This window comes from Myotis yumanensis, unplaced genomic scaffold, assembly GCF_028538775.1.
Source record: "Myotis yumanensis isolate MYYU_CA2020_CCGP unplaced genomic scaffold, mMyoYum1.0.hap1 SCAF_3, whole genome shotgun sequence".
Lineage (NCBI taxonomy): Eukaryota > Metazoa > Chordata > Mammalia > Chiroptera > Vespertilionidae > Myotis > Myotis yumanensis.
The window spans coordinates 133510590-133531796 of record NW_027223754.1 but is presented as its reverse complement, the minus strand read 5'-3'; the positions used below and the strand labels follow the sequence as shown (position 1 = coordinate 133531796).

General features: G+C 39.4%; 1 protein-coding gene across 6 annotated transcripts in view; it reads left to right on the top strand.

Moving 5' to 3' along the window:
- Nucleotides 1–17349, top strand: part of LRRIQ1 (leucine rich repeats and IQ motif containing 1) — a 243591-nt gene extending 226242 nt beyond the window's left edge. For 4 of the 6 annotated variants that reach the window (XM_070409622.1, XM_070409618.1, XM_070409619.1 and 1 more), the window contains one exon: nucleotides 894–1251. In XM_070409622.1, the coding sequence (XP_070265723.1) occupies nucleotides 894–1036 (143 nt within the window). In that variant the 3' untranslated portion in view covers nucleotides 1037–1251. Of the gene's footprint in view, nucleotides 1–893; nucleotides 1252–4806; nucleotides 4850–16985 lie in introns of those variants that run through there. The other 2 variants (XM_070409621.1, XM_070409624.1) reach the window with 2 other exon arrangements.
- Nucleotides 17350–21207: the final 3858 nt, after the last annotated feature.

The window sequence follows — 21207 nt, the reverse complement described above, 5'->3', positions numbered from 1 at the left end:
CAAACCTTTCCCCCCACACCCAGCCCTGTGTGCTTGCTTAATCCTCGGGAGATTTAAAGCAGATGATCATAGTTCTTCAATAATATTCTTCATACAGTGTTTTGGGGTCTTGCCCAGTAAAACATTCCTAATCAACTATCCCATTCTTTCAACCGCTATTTGTTTTTAACCTCTAACAATTTTTGTTACTTTTCTCTGGAGAAATTCTAATTTGTTGAATATAGATAATGATTTCTTCTATTTTATAGCACAGGCCTTACCACCATTGCAGCATAATCAGAAAGGCAATTCCCACATCAACCCTGTAATGCACAGGTTTTCCCCCTCATTTATAAAACAAAGCTCAGAGAGGCTATGGCATATCCAGAACAACAAAGCTGTGTCATATGCAGCCAGACTAGAACCCATAAATATTTTTAGACTCTAGATCTAATATCCTTTCCATTTCACCAATAATTATTTATCTGGAAGTTGTTAACCCAATCAGTTGTTAATTCTAAAGCTAATTTTAAGACGGTCATTATTTATGAAAATATAAGCAATTATAAAAATTTAAACTATGAAAATATAAACAAATGTAAGTATCTAAATACTAAAAAGATACATTATCTAATAGTCTTGAAGTACCAGGGATATTTGAATTGTAGGTACAAGGAAACTCTCATAGCTAGTTAACTCTTGTAGTTTCTTTTATTTAACCTACCGGTAAATATAATTTAGGCAAAATTTTGATTATATCATTTTGCAAACAAAATGGAAATTCAATATACTTTTTTTAAAACTCAAAGTTCACTTAGTTCTATAATGAATGTTGTTGACAAATAATATTGCTTACTTAAGTAAGTTATTTGGATCAAGTTAAATGAAAGTATACATTTAATATCACTGTCTAGGTTTTTCAATTAAAGGAATACTTGCACCAATGATAGCAAATGCAGGACCTTCTAAGAAAGAACGGATATCATTCCGTGACAATCCTGTACAACTCAGTGGTGGATGGGGAAGTGGCAAAAAGAAGGCGAAAACTTCAGACTAATTCTTCAAGCTTCAGCATGTGGCATTTGATTTCTTTTGAAGAATTCTGTGGATATTTGGTCATGTTACCAATTGGATACAAGGTTTTATTACTCTATTGTACTCTATTTTATTTGCATTATTACCCATATTTTATTTTGTTTTATGGTGGAGTTATATAATTTCCAGTCTGTAAAATGCAATTTTGCTGTTGTTCCTATGTTCATGTAGAATGGCCTCCAGAAATTAATTCTTGAACTATTGAAATGGAATTTACATATTCAATTTATTATGTTTAAAATTTTATGATTTATGTATTAAAGATATTTTTAGTTATTGATAAGTTATAATACCATACACATAAGAGAATATAACTATATTTTATTGACACTTTATAGTAATAATAAATAATCTATTAATACATTTTATTTTACCAGATTGTTATAATTAGCTACTTCAAAGATAAATATATATGAAGTAATTAGAAGTAGACAATGAAAATGGCCTTTTCTTGTTGGACTTTGTCATCTTAAATAAGAGTTATGCTAAGAAAGTATACATTCTATTAAAATACTGATCAATTTAATGATTGGATATTTTATGTGTAACTTTTCAGATGTATGTTGTTATCATTTATGAAATGTAGATACTAATTCTGGTTCATTAAAATTATTGTACTGACTCAAAAATACTTTATTATTTTAGTTTTTATTAAGGTCCCTTAAATTATTGTTTAAAAATATTTTCAAAGCAGAGCCTTATAATTTTGCAACATTAATACGTTGTCTAAAATGACAGACCAGTTTTATTAAACTCTTACTATTGTGTAGTTAATATTCTGCGATATCGTAGTAAATACAGTGTACAAAATGCTGCATTGACATTTAATGCTCTTTAGGACCTTTTACTCTCCTGACAATGAGGCCCTTTTCACAAAGCTAAGTTCTCCAGTGACTTTCCAGGGTGTTGCTGTGTAAAAGGACCCCGTGAACTTTAGTTTTTATTCCTTTATTTTTCCTTTTCAATGAAATATTTCATTTAAAAATGCACAGATTTAGAGATGCATTTATTTAATTTGTGCCTCCTATCTACTCTTGGAGCTCTATTGCATTTCAAACCTATAAATTCCTTTTAACTTGATTGAGATAGAAATGTTAATGAGCCCTGAGCTGTCAATCAATGTAGAAAACTTAGATTCAGATGTTGTGGCCTAGAAATTGAGTTTTGGAACATAAGCTCCATATGTAGTTGCTTTATGAGCATGCTGTTACGCCATCCTTTTCCTAACAGTATCCACCAACCAACATAATGTGATGACAGAAAATATTTTATCTCAGCTTATTATGAACCCTGCAGGAAAAAGCCACATTAAAGCTGATATTGACAGGGTTTTATGGTTTGTATGCCCAAATCAATCAAATGAAAAAGCTAGGATGAGAAATGAGATGCTTATGATTAAACTGTGTGTTTTAAAAAATATTTTTATTGATTTTTTAGAGAGAGAGGAAGGGAGAGGGAGGGAGAAAGATCAATGTGAGAGTGAAACATTGATGGGCTGCCTCCTGCATGCCCCCTACCTGGGATTGAGCCTGCAATCTGGGCATGTGCCCTGACCAGGAATTAACTGGCAACCTTTTGGTGCCCGGAACGACGCCCAGCCAACTGAGTGATACTGGCCAGGCCATGATTAAACTGCTTTGGTGCCTAAAAATAATTTAATCTATAATTTCCTTATTCTGTGATCCATGTAATTGTTTCATCATAATATTATTATTTTTATCCTCACCCAAGGCTGTGTTTATTGATTTTAGAGAGAGAGAAAGGGAGAGAAAGAGAGACATCGATGTGAGAAAGAAACATTGATCAGTTGCCTCCTGTAAGCACCCTGACCAGGAACCAAACCTACTACCTAGTTAGGTGCCCTGACCAGGAATCAAACCCAAAACCTTTTGGTATACAGAACAATGATCAACCTGATCAACCAACTGAGCCACTGGCCAGTGTTCATAATATTAATTTTTAAAAATATGTTGTTATTGATTTTAGAGAGAGAGACAGGGAGGGGGGAGAGAGATGGAAACATCTATGAGAGCAAAATATTGGTCAGCTGCCTCTTACACACTCCATACTGAGGATCAAGCCTGAAACCTGGGCACGTGCCCTGACCAGGGTAGAACTGGTGACCTCTTGGTGCATGGGTCAATGTTCAACTGCTGAACCACACCAGCCGAGCATCCTAATATTAATTTTGAGGAAGATGATGAGTACTGATGCTCCTTAAATTTTAAGTGATGATATGTATACATACATATAGGTGTATATATATATATATATATATATATATATATATATATATTAGTTTCCTAATTATGGCATTAAATTGAAAATCTGTTGTTAATTTAGCCACAATAAACCACAGATTTTCAATGATCATTTTTTAAAAATCATTTAAAAATCATCATTGAAAAAATCATTTTAAAATGATCATTGAAAAAATCTTTTGGAATTTAAACTTACATTAATACTAGTTTATTTGTGTTTATAAAAATAGTAAAGGTAAATTTGAAGCACTGTTTCTACTCTTTAAAGGCTAGAAAATTACTGAATAAATTTCAAATTATATTTAATTTTTTTAATTTTAACAATTGCATAAAACCTGAAAGAAATCAAATTAAGAGATATTCTGTTTTTGTTTCCTTGGGGAGACTTTATGGCAAATATTTGTCTTTAAGATTTGGGAAGATAAAAACATGAACCTAAATGTCAGTTTACTAAATTACAGATTGACAGGGATGGATCTAGGCAATGCTACTCTTCAAATACATAACCTGAACTTACATTTTGTCCTTTTCTGCACCCTATGAACTAACTCCAAGCCCTTTCCAATTCAATCCTCACCTTCCTACCTGTCCTCTTCCTTCAGCACTACCACAAGCAATTATCATCCTCACTTCTCATAGGAATGGTAAAGTGAACCACTGATCACAAAAAGGCTGATGGAAGTATTAGTTTGGTGGGGTGTTCGGACATTCTAAAATGTCTTTATTTGAGAGTTCTCTGTATAGATGAACCACCTTCCCAAGGTTCAATCTGCCGACAAGACCTTTGTGCACAGAGTTTGTTGTAAGACATGTTATTAGGTGTTTGGGGAAGTATTTCAAACCTTAATTTCTTACTGTGCTCATAAATTGTATTAATGCACAGTACTCAGATTTTTTTTAAAAAAATTGCAGAATAATATAACAAAAGCCAAAGCACTGCTATAGACACCATTCTGCCTTAGAGGTAAAAGAGAGAATATGCTAGGATTCATAGAAATTAGTGTTCAGTTTGATTTTTGTTTTTTGAGAAAACAAGGGAGAATTCATTTTAACCTGAAAAATTATGTTGGGAGGTACAGACAGAAATTACAAGGTTTTTAGAAATTAAAATTGCAAGTGAACAATAAATAGCAGTGTTTTAAGAGATCTTGTCTAACATTAAATCCTCCCATCATCAGCATAATAAGCTTTGGTCCTTATATTTCTTGATTATGTTGTTTATTTATTGATTTGATCATTGCCATGATTTTTTTTTCTTATTTCATAATATGCTCCTATTTCCTCTAAGTTACCTCAAAATCTGGGCATTGACACAAAGTTTATAGTAGTAAAATTAAATATATAGGATTTTTTTTTAATCCTTACCGGAGGATATTTTTCCATTGATTTTTTAAAGAGAGTGGAAGAGACAGGGAAAGACAGAGAGAAACATAGATGTGAGAGAAAAACATTTATTGTTTGCCTCCTGCAGGAGCCTTGACCATGGCCCAGCCAGGGAGAAGCCTGCAAACCAGGTATGTGCCCTTGACTGGAATCCAACTGGGAACCCTTTGGTCCACAGGCCGACGTTCTATCTCCAGCTAGGGCTATATAGGATTTATTTTTATAATACTTAACTTGTAGTATTCTATAATCAAAATAACTATAATAAGTTTCTTAGTTAAAAAACATCTTTGCAAATAAAAAATAATTTGTCATTTAACTTAATAGATATTAAATAAGTGAATAAGGTCTACTCATTATACATTTTATTTATTATTGTACTAGTGACCCGGTACATGGATTCCTGCACATTGAAAGGAAATTAATTAGAAGGTGGCCGGCAGGGTGGGACTGGGCAAGATGGGCCAGACACGCCCTGGAGCCAACCTCCCGTGGTTCTTTCCCACCTGGCCCCACCTGGGGTGGCACCTTGGCTGAAGGGCATCTGCGGAGTGAGTGGGGTTCCTCTGGCAGGTGGGGTCCCTTGACCTGGCCTGCAGGGATCAGGCCAAAACCGGCTCTCTGACATCTCCCGAGGGGTCCCAGAGTGCAAGAGGACACTCTGCACAGTTGCTGTGTACAGGGTGTGGAACACAAAGGCGAGTGTGTAGTAAACCAGATTCAGGGTGAACAGTACCCCAGCAACAACATAACCCAAAGCCAAAGGTGGAATCGCACAGCCCCACGAGGAATCAGGCTCCCTCCTCTCTGGTTTCGGGGTGCGTTACCCAAGAACCGCCGCTGCCACGTCACTGCAGCTTGGCAGCTCCTGCGTTGAGTGTTTGCCCCCTGGTGGTCAGTGTGCATCATAGCTACTGGTTGGACAGACATTTAGCATATTAGCCTTTTATATATATAGATTTACTATGAAATACTGTTTCTACTAACTTTAAAGGCTAGAAAAGTGTTCCTCATCTGGATTTATGATATTTATTATTGTATGAGGAAAGGTGAGTTTTCTATTGAATATACTTTAATTTAGGGGAAGAAGATGACCCCTGAGCGTGCTATAGAATAATTTTGTTAAAACTAATTTGTAACTGAGCACTAATAGGATATCTAATTCTACTTTCCATTTCAGTATAGAATGAAATCCACTACCTACCATTTATCTTTGCTTACCTAGATGAAGCATCTTTTGTCGTTGATGATTGTGAGATTCAGAGAAAGCCTTTTTCCAGCAGATGAAGATCTACAATCTAGATCTATGCTGTCCAAAACATTAGCCTGTAGCCACATATAGCTACAGGGTACTGTTAATAAAGTTTGTCTGAATTGAGATATTAAGTATAAAACACAGCAGATTTCAAACATTTAGTATGATAAAATAATGCAAAATTGCCTAATAATTACATATTGACTCTGTTAAAACTATAGTACAGGGGTGGGCAAAAGCAGGTTAAATTACCAGCCATCATTACTTAAAAGATAAATCATAAACACACATATGAAATAATAACAACAATAATAAGACAAATAATACAAATAAATAATACAATAATAAATAAATAACAATAATACAAGAATAAATTGTGCTTTATGTACGCAAACCTACTTTTGACAACCCCTGTACTAGTATTTTGGCTTAAATAAAATGTATTATAAAATAATTTCATCTATTTATTTTTTATTTTGCTAAATGTGAATGCTAGAAAAATTTAAATTACATATATATTTAGTGTTGCATTGCTATTGGATAGCACTGATCTGCATACTATTCTGTGAGATAACTTAGGTAGAATATATTAATGCAGAAAATAATTGATAAGAGAATAGATAAAAGATAGTGATCACAGAAAACAAGGCACAAAAATCCCTATTATAAGAAAACTTTTAGTCTACTAACCATTGTGAATATTATTGAATAAAAAGGAAGTATGATAACCTCCATTATGGTTTAGTTCTAGACCTTAAGAACTGGACCTGGCATAACTGGATTCAAATATGCATTAATGAAATTTATACATATATTTAAAATTTTTGTTTTTAATAACAGACTGTCTTATAAAGGCAGGTTGAAATCTTTTATGTTACTGGTAGCAAGAAATATAATTAGTATCCAACTTGTAGTCTATGTTGCACCAGGTTTTACATATGAATATCTGTTAATTTTGCAAATGGCATGATTTGAACTGTGACATAAATGGGGTCTTTTAATGGGAGCCATATTATATTTGGCATCTTATTGTATTATCAATCCAGTTTTAATTTAAGGCACAAAACATAAAAGCCAATAACAGTTACATAATGAGCACAATGCATTTGAAAATAACAAATATGTGTTTATAACTTCTAAAAACATGAAATCAACACCTGCTTTATGCAGTACTGCCGAGCCACCATTCTTCCTTTCCCTCCACATATCATATAGATCATCTACTGCTCCTAAGAGCCAGAATTTTACCCAAATCAAAGATTGAAAAACTTGTCATGTGGCTTTTCACTAATAACCTGTATCCCTGCCTGCACTCTAGGGTAAGAGCCCTCTCTAGTAGATCTGGAAGGACCACCTACCTGCAGGGAAGAGGACTCGTGAGAGCTCAGTAAGGAAGAATTAATAAAGCGGCACGAGAGAGCACCACAACTGGCAATGTTCCCTTTCACACTGCATGGTCAGAATGAGGGCTTCTCTGGTACTTGTTCCTCATCTTTGCTTTTGGAAAAGAATTAGCCAAGGTACTACAAAAAGACAGATCCCTTCTATAAAGCTTTTGATAAAAGTAAACCAATTCAGTGAACAGTACAGCAGGTGAAGCTTCCCTCTTGTTTCCAGGCTTATTTTTGCCATGACTGAATGCAATCTTCATAGCGTCCCTCCCTGTTAGGAAGTGTGGGTATAACCACGTTTACACTGCAAGAGCACAGGTGAGAACACACTTCAAGCCTAGGCTTTCCTTATGGGCGCCTCAATGCATCCACCAGGCGTGTAAATATAACATAATGTTTTTAACATGTCATTGGAATTTCTGAAAACTAATTTTCTCCTCAAAGGCTATAACAGAAACTTTCAGACTTGTTTTAGGATCCTCATAGAATTGGCCTAGATCAGCATTATACAATACAAATATAACATGAGCTACATATTTAATTTTTCTAGTAGCCACATCACAAATGTAAAAAGAAATTGATAAATTAATATATTTTATTTACTCCAATATACCCAATGTGTTATTTTTATCAAATGAAATTATAAAGCCATTATATTATAAGGAAAATTTCAGTTATACTATCCCCTAAAATATATATCTTGGAGAAAAATAAAAATGATCTAAAAATGATTTCTGATATCTATAAATGTGTAACTATTAGTAATATTAAACTATGCATATTCCAAATTGAATAAATAAATACTAACTCTACTGCTTTGCTTTTTGATGTGGATTTGAGGTTTCCTCCCACATTATTGGACTCAAGATATCTCTCCAAGTTTCATATCAACAGAAAATTGCAAGAAGACATAGTAGGGTGTTTCTCTTCTTCATCTCTCTCTGGCTTATTCAGGTTTGGTCTAACCATTGACTTTCTAATAACTTTAAAATGAAACCAATGCTTAACATAACTCAGTGTAATACATAGAACAAAGTAAGGAATCAGCATAGCAATTTCGTTCTGCTTAGTACATATTCTAATATGATGCATATGGAAGAAAGTGAAAAAAAATCATGCATTTTGTAATTCAATTGTCCTGTGTTCTAACATCCATTGATATGCCATTTTGGACAAGTAGCAAATTCTCTGAGCCGGTTTGCTTATTAAATTAAGATTATAACTCATAGGATGCTATGGGATTAAGTGACAAAGTCTATGTAAAGCCCCTGGCTCAGTACCTTGGGTATCATAAGCACTCAATAAATGGTGACTTGACACAGAAAACCTTTCCAGACCAATCTTCCAAAATTAAACCAAAATCGGATCAATTCTGCAAACCTTATTTAGGAAGTATTTCTGTGAAAGGATGGAAAAATACTTTTAAAAGATCTTTAAAATGGATTCTCTAGAGTTGCCTTGAAATGGCAGTGGAATTCAATGTTTCCAATATATACATATTGAACATCCTCTACTGAAAGTGTGCAGAATACTTGGCATTATGAATGACATACATTTCTAATAACATGTTAACTTAATTTTTCATGTGGACAAGTAAAATATATATTTCTAAAAAACAGGCTGAGATGTCAGCACTAGAACTCTGTGTGCAAAGCTTTTATTCCAAAATAGAGCCCTGAAAATGTTTCCACTACCAGGTCCCAAAGCAGATGCCAGGTAATTGGCTAAACTGGTGACTGGCTCACATTCTTCATTTCTCTCTCATTCTCCACTTCTCATCCGTTTCCTATTTTCTCTGTAGGGAGACAGAAGGATATCCATCCCTTGACTTGATTTCTTAATGTTTTTTTTTCTATTTTTTGAGAACAAAAAAATTATTTGATAAATATAAATGAATTTTAAAAGATGGGTATTAACTTATACCCAATAAACAACCCTTAAGAAACTTCTATTTTAGTATTCTAAAGGAGATAAATAATGTTTTGTGTATTGAAAGGATTAATTTCAAAATTTCAAATGAGAATGGGCAAGGAAAGGGTGCTTTCATATTCTACTTAACTGATATTGAAGAATAATATTGACAAAAGCATTTTAAGCAAAAGCTACAGCCTGGGTAAATATGTGGAGACAGATAACAGCGACATATCCAGGGAATGGGGAATAGAGCAATCCAGGGACACTGTTATTGGACAGAACTAAGAGAGCCTGGTGTAAAAGGCTGGGAATTCATGGGAAATGTGACTGAGAAGTAGGATTGGGTAAAACACCCTGAGACCTCTCCAGCCTATAGATTTTAGGTTATATGTGTGGTCTCTAAGTCGAAAACTTCTATGTGATGTTTTTCAAAAATAGGAAGGTGATAGGATTCTCAGATAACATTATTACCAGTCATTACAAGGATCGTATAAAAATAAATACGATTAGGAGGAAATATTGATTTAATTCAAATATGAAATAACATAAAGTTACTTACACCAAAGCCCCTAATTAGTGGGTACACTGATTTATTATTTTTTAAAAAAATATTTTTTATTGATTTTTCACAGAGAGGAAGGGAGAGGGATAGAGAGTTAGAAACATCAATGAGAGAGAAACATCGATCAGCTGCCTCCTGCGCCCCCCCCTACTGGGGATGTGCCTGCAACTGAGGTACATGCCCTTGACTGGAATCGAACCTGGAAACTTTCAGTCTGCACGCAGGCTGACGCTCTATCCACTGAGCCAAACCAGTTAGGGCATATTATATTATTATTATTATTAATAATAATAATAATAATAATGTTAGGTGGGTAAAAACTTGAATGAGAGAGGCATTAGCCTTTCAGTCTGTTGGAGGTTGATTTACATATGCAGGTACTTCTTAAATATGAGGGAAACTCTTTGTAAATGTGGACACTGGCAGATTTCTCTGTAAATGCTTTTCTCAGAAGGATATTGATACTCACAGTAATTTTCAGAACAAGCTTCTCCACTTCCCCAGGAATGAGTTCCATGAAGCCTTCAGAAGCATTGTGCTGAGTCCTCTAAGGCTAGTAATGGCAGTAAAAGTAAGTTTCTAATATTATTGATGTGGAGTATATTAGAAAGAAAAATATTAGAAGGCCTCTGTCTTCATCTGCTTGAGCTGCTCTAACAAAGTACCAAAGACTGGGTGACTTAAACAACAAACATTTATTTCTTGGTTCTGGAGGCTTGAATTCCAAGATCAAGGTTCAAAATGGATGGGTTCTTGGCTTACAGATGACAATCTTCGTACCTTAGCCAGTAAGCCCTGGCTGGGTAGCTCAGTTGTTTGGAGCATCATCCTGTACACCAAAAGGTTACAGGTTTGATTCCCAGTAGGGCATATATCTAGATTGAGGGTTCAGTCCCAGGTCTGGTGGGTATAGGAAGCAACCAATAGATGTTTCTCTCTCACATTTCTCTCTCTCTCTTTCTTTCTCTCTCTCTCTCTCTCTCTCTCTCTCTCTCAGAGAGACATCATGTCTCTTCACTCATTAATGAGAGCATTAATGTCATCATGAAGGCTCTACTCTCCTTCAGGTATATCATCCTAATTGCCTTCTAAATACTCCACTTTCAAATGACACACTGGGGACTGTTTCAACATACAAATTTTGAGGGAACGCAAACATTCAGTCCATAGCACCCTGCTAGAGACTGCATAGTTTAATTGATAAGAATTGTATTTCTAATAATAATGTCAGTATAATCTTTTTTCAATACATTGCTTAAAATGAGAATATTTTAACAAGATGTTGAGATCTTAATAGAGACCTGTATTTGTTTTAGGTAATACAGATTGATGTGTTAATTACAGAGCTGGCAGTAGGACCCCAGTCTCCAAAGTCAAAAAAATCTTTTAAAAATTGTTAAGAGTAAGCCCTGGCTGGATAGCTCAGTTGTTCGGAGCATCATCCTGTACACCAAAAGGTTACAGGTTTGATTCCCAGTAGGGCACATATCTAGATTGAGGGTTCAGTCCCAGGTCTGGTGGGTATAGGAAGCTACCAATAGATGTTTCTCTCTCACATTTCTCTCTCTCTCTCTCTCTCACACACACACACACACACACACACATCTTGCTCTGAAATCAATATCAATAATAATGTATTAATAATAAATAATTAATAAATAATAATTGTAAAAACATTATCAAGTAAGAATTTAAAAAAATTAGGGGTAATACCAAAGAGCCTAACAATAGTGGTTTGGGGCAAGCACACTTACCTTAAACTAGTACATCTGGACATAGACTTCTCATGGAGATTTGTCTCCCATATGTGATCCTTTCTCTTCCCTTAAATAATTTATAATTCTATATTTGATTTTCTGAAATAGTTGAATTTTCTACTTTAAAACATTTTTTGTATTGATTTTTAGAGAGAGAGAAAGGGAAAGGGAGAGCAAAACATCCATCAGCTGTCTCCTGCACACCCCCTACCGGGGATTGAGCCCACAACCCCGACATGTGCCCTGGTGGGCATGGGCTCTGACCAGGAGTAGGAAACCTTTTGGTGCCCCAGATCATGCCCAACCAACTGAGCTGTACCAGCCAGGGCTGAATTTTTTATTTCTAAGTCAATTTCCGTTTCATAATACTATTAATTTATTTTTACTTTGCCCATAATCTTTATTAAATGCTTCCCCATTCTGAATTTTAAAAATCATGATTACAGTAAACAAATAGTGCTTATAGTATGGCCAGGCACTGCCCCTGAGTGCTTTAGATACATGGACTCTCATTATATTTACTCCCACCCTTTGACATAGATACTATTCAGAGCCCCATTTTACAGAAGATGGTCAGGTACCTTTCTCAGCATCACACAGCCAGCAGGTGGGAGAGTTGGACTCAAATCCTGTGAGGCTAAATCTAATTTGTACTTTATTACACTTTTTATGTTATAGATGAAATAGATGTGCATACATATACGTTTTCACAAAAGTTGTGTGTACCCAGTTAACCAAACTTGCCATTCATAGGTAATCAAAAGGGTTATCTAGATCATAAAAATATAGGCAGATCAGAATGATGCTGTGGTTATTAGACAGAAAACACTTGCTCTCTAAGTGTAGTCTTTAATTTCAGGTATCATTATTGAGGCAAAATATGATAAAAAATTATTTTTTCTAATTAGAGAAAACTAATTCTAACTTGGAAATTAATAGTGCAGAGATGTGATGCTATTGTGAGCATGAAGGGCATCATTCACTGGCTTTGGTTTGGAAGAGACTTGCACAGCACATTTACATCTGCAACACCTCTTGTCTGGTACAGTGCAGCTTTGAAAAAGCCCACTTTAGTCATAGAGCACGTTCGTTGTTAGAAAGCTTGCTTTTTACATTAAAACAACAACAACAACTGTATTTTACCTTGAGCCAATCCACCTATTTCCACAACTAGGGCTAAATTGAGTAAGTTTAATAACTCTTTTATAGATCTTTTCTTAGCTAAAAATCACTATTCTTTTAACCATTCATGGCATGACATGGTTTCCAAATCCCCTTTGACTCACCCACTGTTCACTAGCAAAGCTCAAAGTTATCAGTTTCTCTCTGTGAAAGTAGTTTCCAGAGCACTTCTCAATTCCCTTGATTTCTGTTATAAAACAGTGTGTAGTGAGGATCTGATCTGTCTTGATGCATGACTGCTTCACTTTTGTTAATGTAATGTAAGTTAATTTTGTTTTAGCTACTTTAGCAACTAAGTCATGCTGTAGATTCAAAATATCCTCAGATCTTTAATGTATGGACCCTTATAAGCTTTGTTTTCCCTCTCCTATATTTACTTTTTAACTTAATTTGTGACTTTATGTTTGTCTCCATTGATTTAATTCCATCATTCCACCATCTCCAAAAATATTTGCCTCTCATTTTTTTCTTCTCTTTTAGCTTTATAAGTAAGAATGCATACTTTGTAAAACCATGTAACTACAGGATCATATTTGAGAATTATAGAATTAAGGCCCACCTTTAATGGGTAGTACGTGAAGGAAATTTGTTTAATGATTTACAGGATTCCCCAGTGTTCATCTCTGGAACTAACAAAGTTGTTTGGAAGTCCTTATGCCCTATACAGTTTGCCTCAGTATAGTCTTTTGTCAATACATTGCTTACAATGAGAATATTTTAGGAAGAGATGTTAAGATCTTAATAGAGAACTGTATTTGTTTTAGGTTATACAGGTTGATATGTGAATAATAAGAGCTGGAATTAGGAACCCAGTCTCCCAAGTCACAAAAATATTTTAAAAATTGTTAGGGTTAATACCAAACAGCATAACAGCTGTGATCCAGCAGTTAGAGATGCCCAAAGACGCTTATATGGCTCAAATGAGATTGCCCATAGACCTGTTTTATTGCATAAATGAAAATTACATTAACAAAGTTTCTTTTCTTTATTCATTTTGCCAAGGCTTATATTTCTTTTTAAAGTCTAAGTCAGTATTCAAAGTTGTATTAACATTAGAAAGAAGACATGATTAAAAGGCATTCTTACACAAAAGAGAATAATCAGTTACTTCGATGTTGCTTAATTCAATTTAATTATTGAACAATTCTTTATGCAGTAAAAGAATGACTGTAAACCCCACTCCCCAACACAGGTGAATCAAATGGTGTAAAAGACACCATTTCATTAACATTAATCAGAAATAAACTTTATTGGAAATGTTAGGATTTCCTATAAGTAACTGCATTTAAGAGATTTTCCCCAAAACATGTTCCTTTTATACTGAAACTTCTCTTTAAGAACTGAGTTTATTATAATGTTTTGATATTGTATAAGTGATGGCAATCTCACAAATAATCTAATATAAATGAACTACTTAAAGCCAAATTTTTCTGTCTTTCTGATAACTTGAAAAAATACTTGCTGAAGTTTTTGATAAACTAGCAGTAAATACTTCAATGGCTTGTTCTATTTGAACTTAATAATCGGCACGTTCATGGTGTGGCGGGGCCACCCTGCTAGAGATAGTGCGCTCAGTTTTGTTCAATAAAAAGGAAGACACACGCTCAGAAAAGGTGAAGAAGCTTTCAATGCTGAAGCCCGCCTTTTCCCAACGGGAGAGCGAGGCTCCTTCGCTCCTGAAGACAGGTCAGGGCCAGGCGTGCGCTGCCACACACACACACACACACACACACACACACACACACACTACTGTCAAAGAGAGTTACAACTCTTCTGCTTCGACCCCCAAATCTGCAGCAATTTGCAATATGGATGAATTCTGTTTGCCGACTTGTACAACAAAAAGGGCAGTGTCCTTACCAGGGGGCGGTTGGATGATCTATTTGCCAATATCAATATTTGGATAGAAAGCTTAAAAGACGTTGCTTTCCAAGAGTTAGACTTGAAAGGAGGGAAAGCACTACCCGCGAAACATTAGCAGCAAGTGGGTTCAGCACTGACTTCTCTCTGTCCTGGGGGATCTTTTGAGTTGACAGGAGAGGCAAGCTTCCCTCTCTGCTCAGAACAGAGACGACTCCTCCTGTGCGCCCTTAACCACAGCGTGGTCCCGGGTCCGAGGCGGCCTCGCCCACGGCCTCGAGGTTCAATCCAGCGGCCTTTGGAGACTCAGCCCTCACCCCAGAGGCCCTCCAGGGCGGTGCCCTGCGGCTCCCGGGACGGGCGGTCCCTCGCCGCGGTGGCCCCGGCTGGCGGCCGTGCCAGGGGCGCTCCGCCTCGCCTGCCCCCGGAAGCCTGTTCTGCTCACGGCCTTCGCACAGGTTCCCCGCGGACAGCGCGGGCGTGAGGCTGAGCTGCAGCCGCCCGGGGCGCAGGCTCCGGGGTGCGGGTCCGCGCGGCCAGGGCGCCGCTCGCCGCGCCGGGTCCCGCCTGCCCTCCGAGGAGGGGCCTCCCCCGAGCTCGGCTCGCCTTCTACCGGCACAGAGAGCTTTTTGTTCGGAAATCCTGCTGAAGACACTTTGCAAATTAAAACTCATCAAAATCCCCATCAGGAATCCATAATGCTGGGGGCGGGCTGGACCGATGGGGAGAGGGAAGTGAGTGAACAGGAATCTTCATCTTTCTCTAAAGTTCTTTAATACTTTTTCGAGTAAAGGATTTGGCGCTCCCTCCCCTCTCTTTCCCCCTGAATAATCCTGGAGCGATACAGGTGTTTGCGCTTTTCTTCTTTCTGTCGAATTCACGAAGCACCGCAGTAAAGAGGGTATGCTGGATAGCTCAGGGTTTTCAGCTGCTCACAAAAGGTGCCTTCTGAGCTCACCAACTAAGCGCCCCAACCCAGTCCTCCCTCCAGAGGTGAAGGGTGTCCCTGGGCGAGGGTGGGGCACCGTAGGTGGGGGTCTACCCAGAGGACAATCTCATTCTCTCTGTTTGGACCCGCCTTGATTATGTCTATTGGCCGGGCCTTGACCAGGTTTGCTTAATGACCACGGACGGTATACTTACATTGTATAATCCCAGTCCAAAGGAGAAACACACGTTGTTATTTTGCCTTTATCTATATTGCAATATGCTTTAAGGAAAGGTAAAAAAAAATCAATGTGTGAATGTGTATGGATGACACTGTTTTGGAAAGAAGCTGTCTTTCAGACATATCTAGTGAATCAGCAGGAAAGTGTATCTAAAATATTTTAGATAGAACTTTTACCAATTGATATCTCAAATAAAACAGCGGAAGATGTGTCATAGGTAAAAGATTATTAATTTCTGGTAAAATCTGTATTTTTAAATTTTAATATCAGTGATTCTCAACCTTCTGGCCCTTTAAATACAGTTCCTCATGTTGTGACCCAACCATAAAATTATTTTCGTTGCTACTTCATAACTGTAATGTTGCTACTGTTATGAATTGTAATGTAAATATCTGATATGCAGGATGGTCTTAGGCGACCCCTGTGAAAGGGTCGTTCGACCGCCAAAGAGGTCTCGACCCACAAGTTGAGAACCTCTGGCTAGCTTATTATTCATATTTTAAAGGTATGTATCATAGAAGAAATCTAACTTTAATGTTTTTTTATAGAGCAAAAAATAAAGGTGATTAGAATTATTGCATTATGATTTTTAACATTTGTAGTAAAATGCACTTCTATAATAAATGTAAGTAATATCTATAATAAGTGTCAACAATGACATTAGAAAGTCAAAATATTTGCATGTGGGGAAAATAATCTTATTATATTTTTACATTGCAATTGAATCCTTTAGCTAGTCAAATCTGTTTCTTTAAGAAAAGGTCAACTATGTGAAAACTATTATAGAAACAAATTGAATTTCAAAAACAAGTATAGCTTTTGAAAAATCCTGTGACTTCTTGAATTGCCAAAACACTCAATATTATTATTTAAGTCACAGATAAATTGTATCCATTATATTTGAGAACTTTGTAACAGTACACTTGAAAGCCTGATGGGATTGATTGAAATTCAGTTATTGGTTTTTTAAGTTAAAATTTAGAAGCTTCAAAAACGTGACAAAGTTATATATTAGTCTGTGGGTGTGTTTTCTGGAGTAGATAATGTTGGACTGGGACATATATTTTACAGAAAAGCTTAAATACTTCTTTGTGTATGCATATATTTATTTTTATCTTGATGCAAAGCTCTTGAACTGCTTTGATGCAAAATGTTTCTTTATCTCCTCTGTCCGCAGAGTTGTGAGAAGCTGAAGATGAAGCCAGGGAAAAACACAGCAGCGGAGCACACACAAACATGAGGCCGCCTGGCTTCTTGCCAACATACATGACATTCAATTATTTTAGTGCTTTTTCATGAGAGTTTTCCCTCCACCCAGCTTCCCTGCCCTTCTCCAAACCCTTGCTTTCTACATTTGGCATAGTTCGTTGGATTCAGCACGCATTTTTCCCAGCGTCACTTACTAATATGTCTCAAACTCGCCCACAAAATAAAGTGCTAAGGTTAAAATTCTTGCAATCCTATCTTGACATTCCCACTATTACTATATAACTGTGACGTTTCTTTCAATAAATTGAGAAAGAAAGGAGCTAGAGTGGTCCACACAGTGCTTCAACTGCTGCTTTGATGTATGAACTCCAAATATTTTTCATTTCCCAAAATATATTCCCATGGGGGAGGAGGGCATTAAAAACAGCTTTTAGACCTTGAGATTTTTTTTTTTTTTGCAAAGTATAATAATTTAGCCGACAGACAGGCAATCTCTTATCTGAACTTGACTTATCTGAATTTACCTTTATGTGTACATGGTGGCAGGGGTCACTAGTCATCTCTGAGGACTTTTCAACTAGTTTAACTTATTCAATTGCTTTAGTTCTAGGCTCTAAAGGAAACTAAATAAAGACAACTTTATTAAAATACCCCAAATCTCTGTGTTTGGGGAGTTGGCACCTAATAACAACAGCAACAGCCACAAACTGTCTGCGGGGAATGTTAGATGTAACTACAAGTCAGAACATCAGCCACTTCACAGGATAGCCTTTCTACTGTGTTGGCATCCAATGATGCCAGAGGAATGGAGAGAAAACTGTATATCAAAGAGGCTGAGATGCGAACCTGCAATATGTTTTGTTAACCCTCATCCTTTTGCTTCCTGGACTATGCCCATTCCTTCACTGCGCTTCACTCCCATCAAGGCGGTTTGAGGAAGCATCAGTGGTTACACAGCACCCCGAGGTCTGCCAGTGCTGGAATCCTAGGATGGCCAATCTTTTGTTAGGCTTCAAAAGAAACTGATGCCTCCCCCAACTCTGTCTCCCTCCTACTCCCACTCTCACCTATCACCTCCTACTAGTGTTGCCCGTGTAGAAATAGCAAAGGAGAGTTGCTTTATGCCTAGCAGATTAATTGATTGACATGAAGGATGGGGAGCAGAATCCTGGGATTAGAACCCAGGCTCTCCTGTGGAAAGACATGAACTGTTGATACTCTCAGAGGTGAAATAGAAAGCTAGAGCACAGATGGGAGTGGTGGCCTGTGGGTGATGGGCTGGGCCTGCTAAGACAAAATCCCAATCAGAACCTCACTTAATAACTGGGTCTCACTAGCCAGCTGATGGCTCCATAGAACACTGGTCCCTGGGGCCCTGGCCATGGCAACTGTTTGGAACTGGGGAGGGTTAAGATAGGGAATGAGGGTTAGGAGCAGGTTTTAAAAACCTGCAGAGGAGGAAGAGCCATGCAGGTCTGGATAGGGTAGCTGGAAGTGCTGGTCAAAGGGCTATGGTCATTTTCCGAGAAGGCTATTCTCCAAGTGCCAGTTAGAAGAACTGGCACTGGTATGTCTCAGAGAAGGCGAGACAGCCTCCCATCTGACTTCTGCTCTCTCCTCGTGACCTCTGGAAATCAACTATCATCGTTTCAATTGATATTATTTTACATTTATTTTTAATACTCCAATACTCCATTGGCTAGAGCTGTGCCATTCCCATAAACTCCCTCTCAACCTCTCAAAATCTATTTAATGAAGCTCTTGGCAAACAGAAACCCAGTTTCTTGCCAAAAACTGCAGATTAAGCATTCCTTATGGGAGTTTGCCATTAGCTGTTCCTTCTGTAATAGGCACATGTGGTTACATGTTCCAGAACACACAGGATTCCCTGTGAGAGACTTGCATTTCCAGGAGTTTCCAGGGATGTTAAGTGGGGTTGGTGACACTTGGTCCCATCCCTCCCGACCACCACCATCTAACATGGGTCCGAGGGAAGGGTGGGAAGGACTTGCCAGGCAGTGGTCCCCCGTGGCTTCCCTGTACCTTCCTAGGAGCTGAACTTGTATTGGTGTACATATACTCTAGAGCTCGCATCATATGCCTTTCATTTAAAAGACACCGAATGTTTCTCAGGGAACTTAGGGCTCTTAAGACGCATATTTATAAACAAGCCCACATGGCTCTACGACATAACTAAGTTTATAGCTAGGAGTTGTTTGTATATGTCCTCAAGTCTGCAAGGCGTTCCTGCTGCTGTGAATTTTTAGGGGGAAAAAACACACTACTAAACGGTCATTCCTCTTATACCCCCCGTGTTTATTAGAGAAACTCAGACTTTCTGTATATCTGAAAGTACAGAGGGGGATGGAGCATGAAAAAGAACCAACCCACACAGGAGTGAGTGGATAACTCTACACTCAGCTTTCCCACAGGGGCGGCCCAGGAACCCGCTAGGAAATGTCCAGGGAGGGCATGGCCGCTCCTCCTTACGCACAGTCGGGGGCCCCAGCCTTTCCTGGGCTTTTATGGGGTGCCCCAGCCCAGGATGTCAGGCTTGGATTTCCCGAGCCTTGATGCAGTCTGGCTTTCTCCTGGATCAAAGTCCCTGAAAGCTTTTCTGTGGCCGTGCTTGGTGCTGGCTGCAGGAGACAGTAACAATAATAATACAGCAAAAGCTACATCATTACAGGAATCGTGTCAACTAGCCAGAACCTGACTGTGCGCCCAAGTCCACTCCGAGCGCGCGGAGCGTGAACTGAGCGAGTGCCCCTGCTCGGGAGAAGCGACTGGGGGAGCGAGGCTGCTGCTTGGGACCGCCGCTGGGCCGCCATCAGACCGGACCTGGGTGTTTCGGCCAGGCCTGGCTTCTGGGGCAGTGCCGGGAGCCGCTCCGAGGTGCGCAGCGCTCCGTGATCTCCATAGTGGTTCCTTCCTGGCTGTGGCCTGTCCTGGCCTCCAAGAGGGCCTGCCAGCGAGTCTTAGGTCAGCCAAGACCCCGAAGAGGGTGGGCATTTCCGAACGCTTGCGGACGTCCGGGTGCCCGCCAGAGTGGGGCTTGGCCTCGCCGCTCCCAGAGTCGGGGCTGGGCTGCCCGACGTGCCAGATTGGCCCGGGGACACGCGACGGGCGCTGCGGGGCCTGTGCGGGAAAGCCCGGAGCACAGGCGTCCCTGGCCAGGCGCAAGCCTCAGACTCCAATGGGTGGGAGCTTTTCACCAAATTTGCTAGTTTTAGAGACCTGTCGCCAATGGCTGCCTTCTCGTGCCCAAGGCCCTGCATGCGTTCCCCTCGGGGGCCGCGGGCTGCTCGGACACCCGAGTCGGTCCCAAAGTCACGCGGGGGCCTCTCCATCCCGCAGCGCTACCCCGCCCTCGGGGAGCGGCGGGTGCCGGGCCGGCCTTCCACCCTCGGGCGGTCGGGGGGCCCGGCCCTGTGCGCGCCCGGGTCGCCGCCTCTCCCGCATCCAGCTCCGCGCGCCCCGCGCTCCCTGCACGCGCTTTTCAAAGTCATTGCACCGCATTTCTTTAAAAGAAAAGGAAAAAAAAGAATAGTGTTTAAAAAACAAGGCTGAAGGCCGTCCTCGTTCACAGATCCCTTTGTGTAATGAGCATCCCTCTGGCCTACACCAAGAATCCCTTGGAGGCACTTTTCCTACGGAGTTTTCTTAAAATGATCTGGATCTCAGGATAAAATCGTGGACCGCGGGGAGGGCTGGGGAGGGAAGGGGAGAATAGGATGGTATTGGTGTAACGGTTCCCAGGCCTCTGGCTGGGCTTCCCGCTCCCACCCAGCGCCACCAGCCTCCGGGGCCACTCGCCGCTGGCTCGGGACGGGCCGCGGGCTCGGCAGCGCCGCGAGCGCCGGGTTGGGAGCAGAAGCGGGCCCCCTACCTCCGCCACCCCAGGTCATCGCTGCCCAGGTATCTGGCTTCTCGGGCTTCGGATTAATGTGGATCTTCCACACAAACGATTTACGGATGAAATAAAAGCCCCGTAGAGCAACACTTCCTTTCAAGTTCTTGAGACGCCTCTAAATCTTTCTGGTAGTGAGTGGCCGGCGTGGGGGCGGGGTAGGGCCGGGGGCGGGCGGACCGGGAGCGCGCAGAGAGCGGGGAGTGGAGGGTTAAGTGCTTTGCGATCTCACCCAGCTCTTCCGAAATGCCAGTCGCTGCGACAGTGTTTCTGGGTGTCG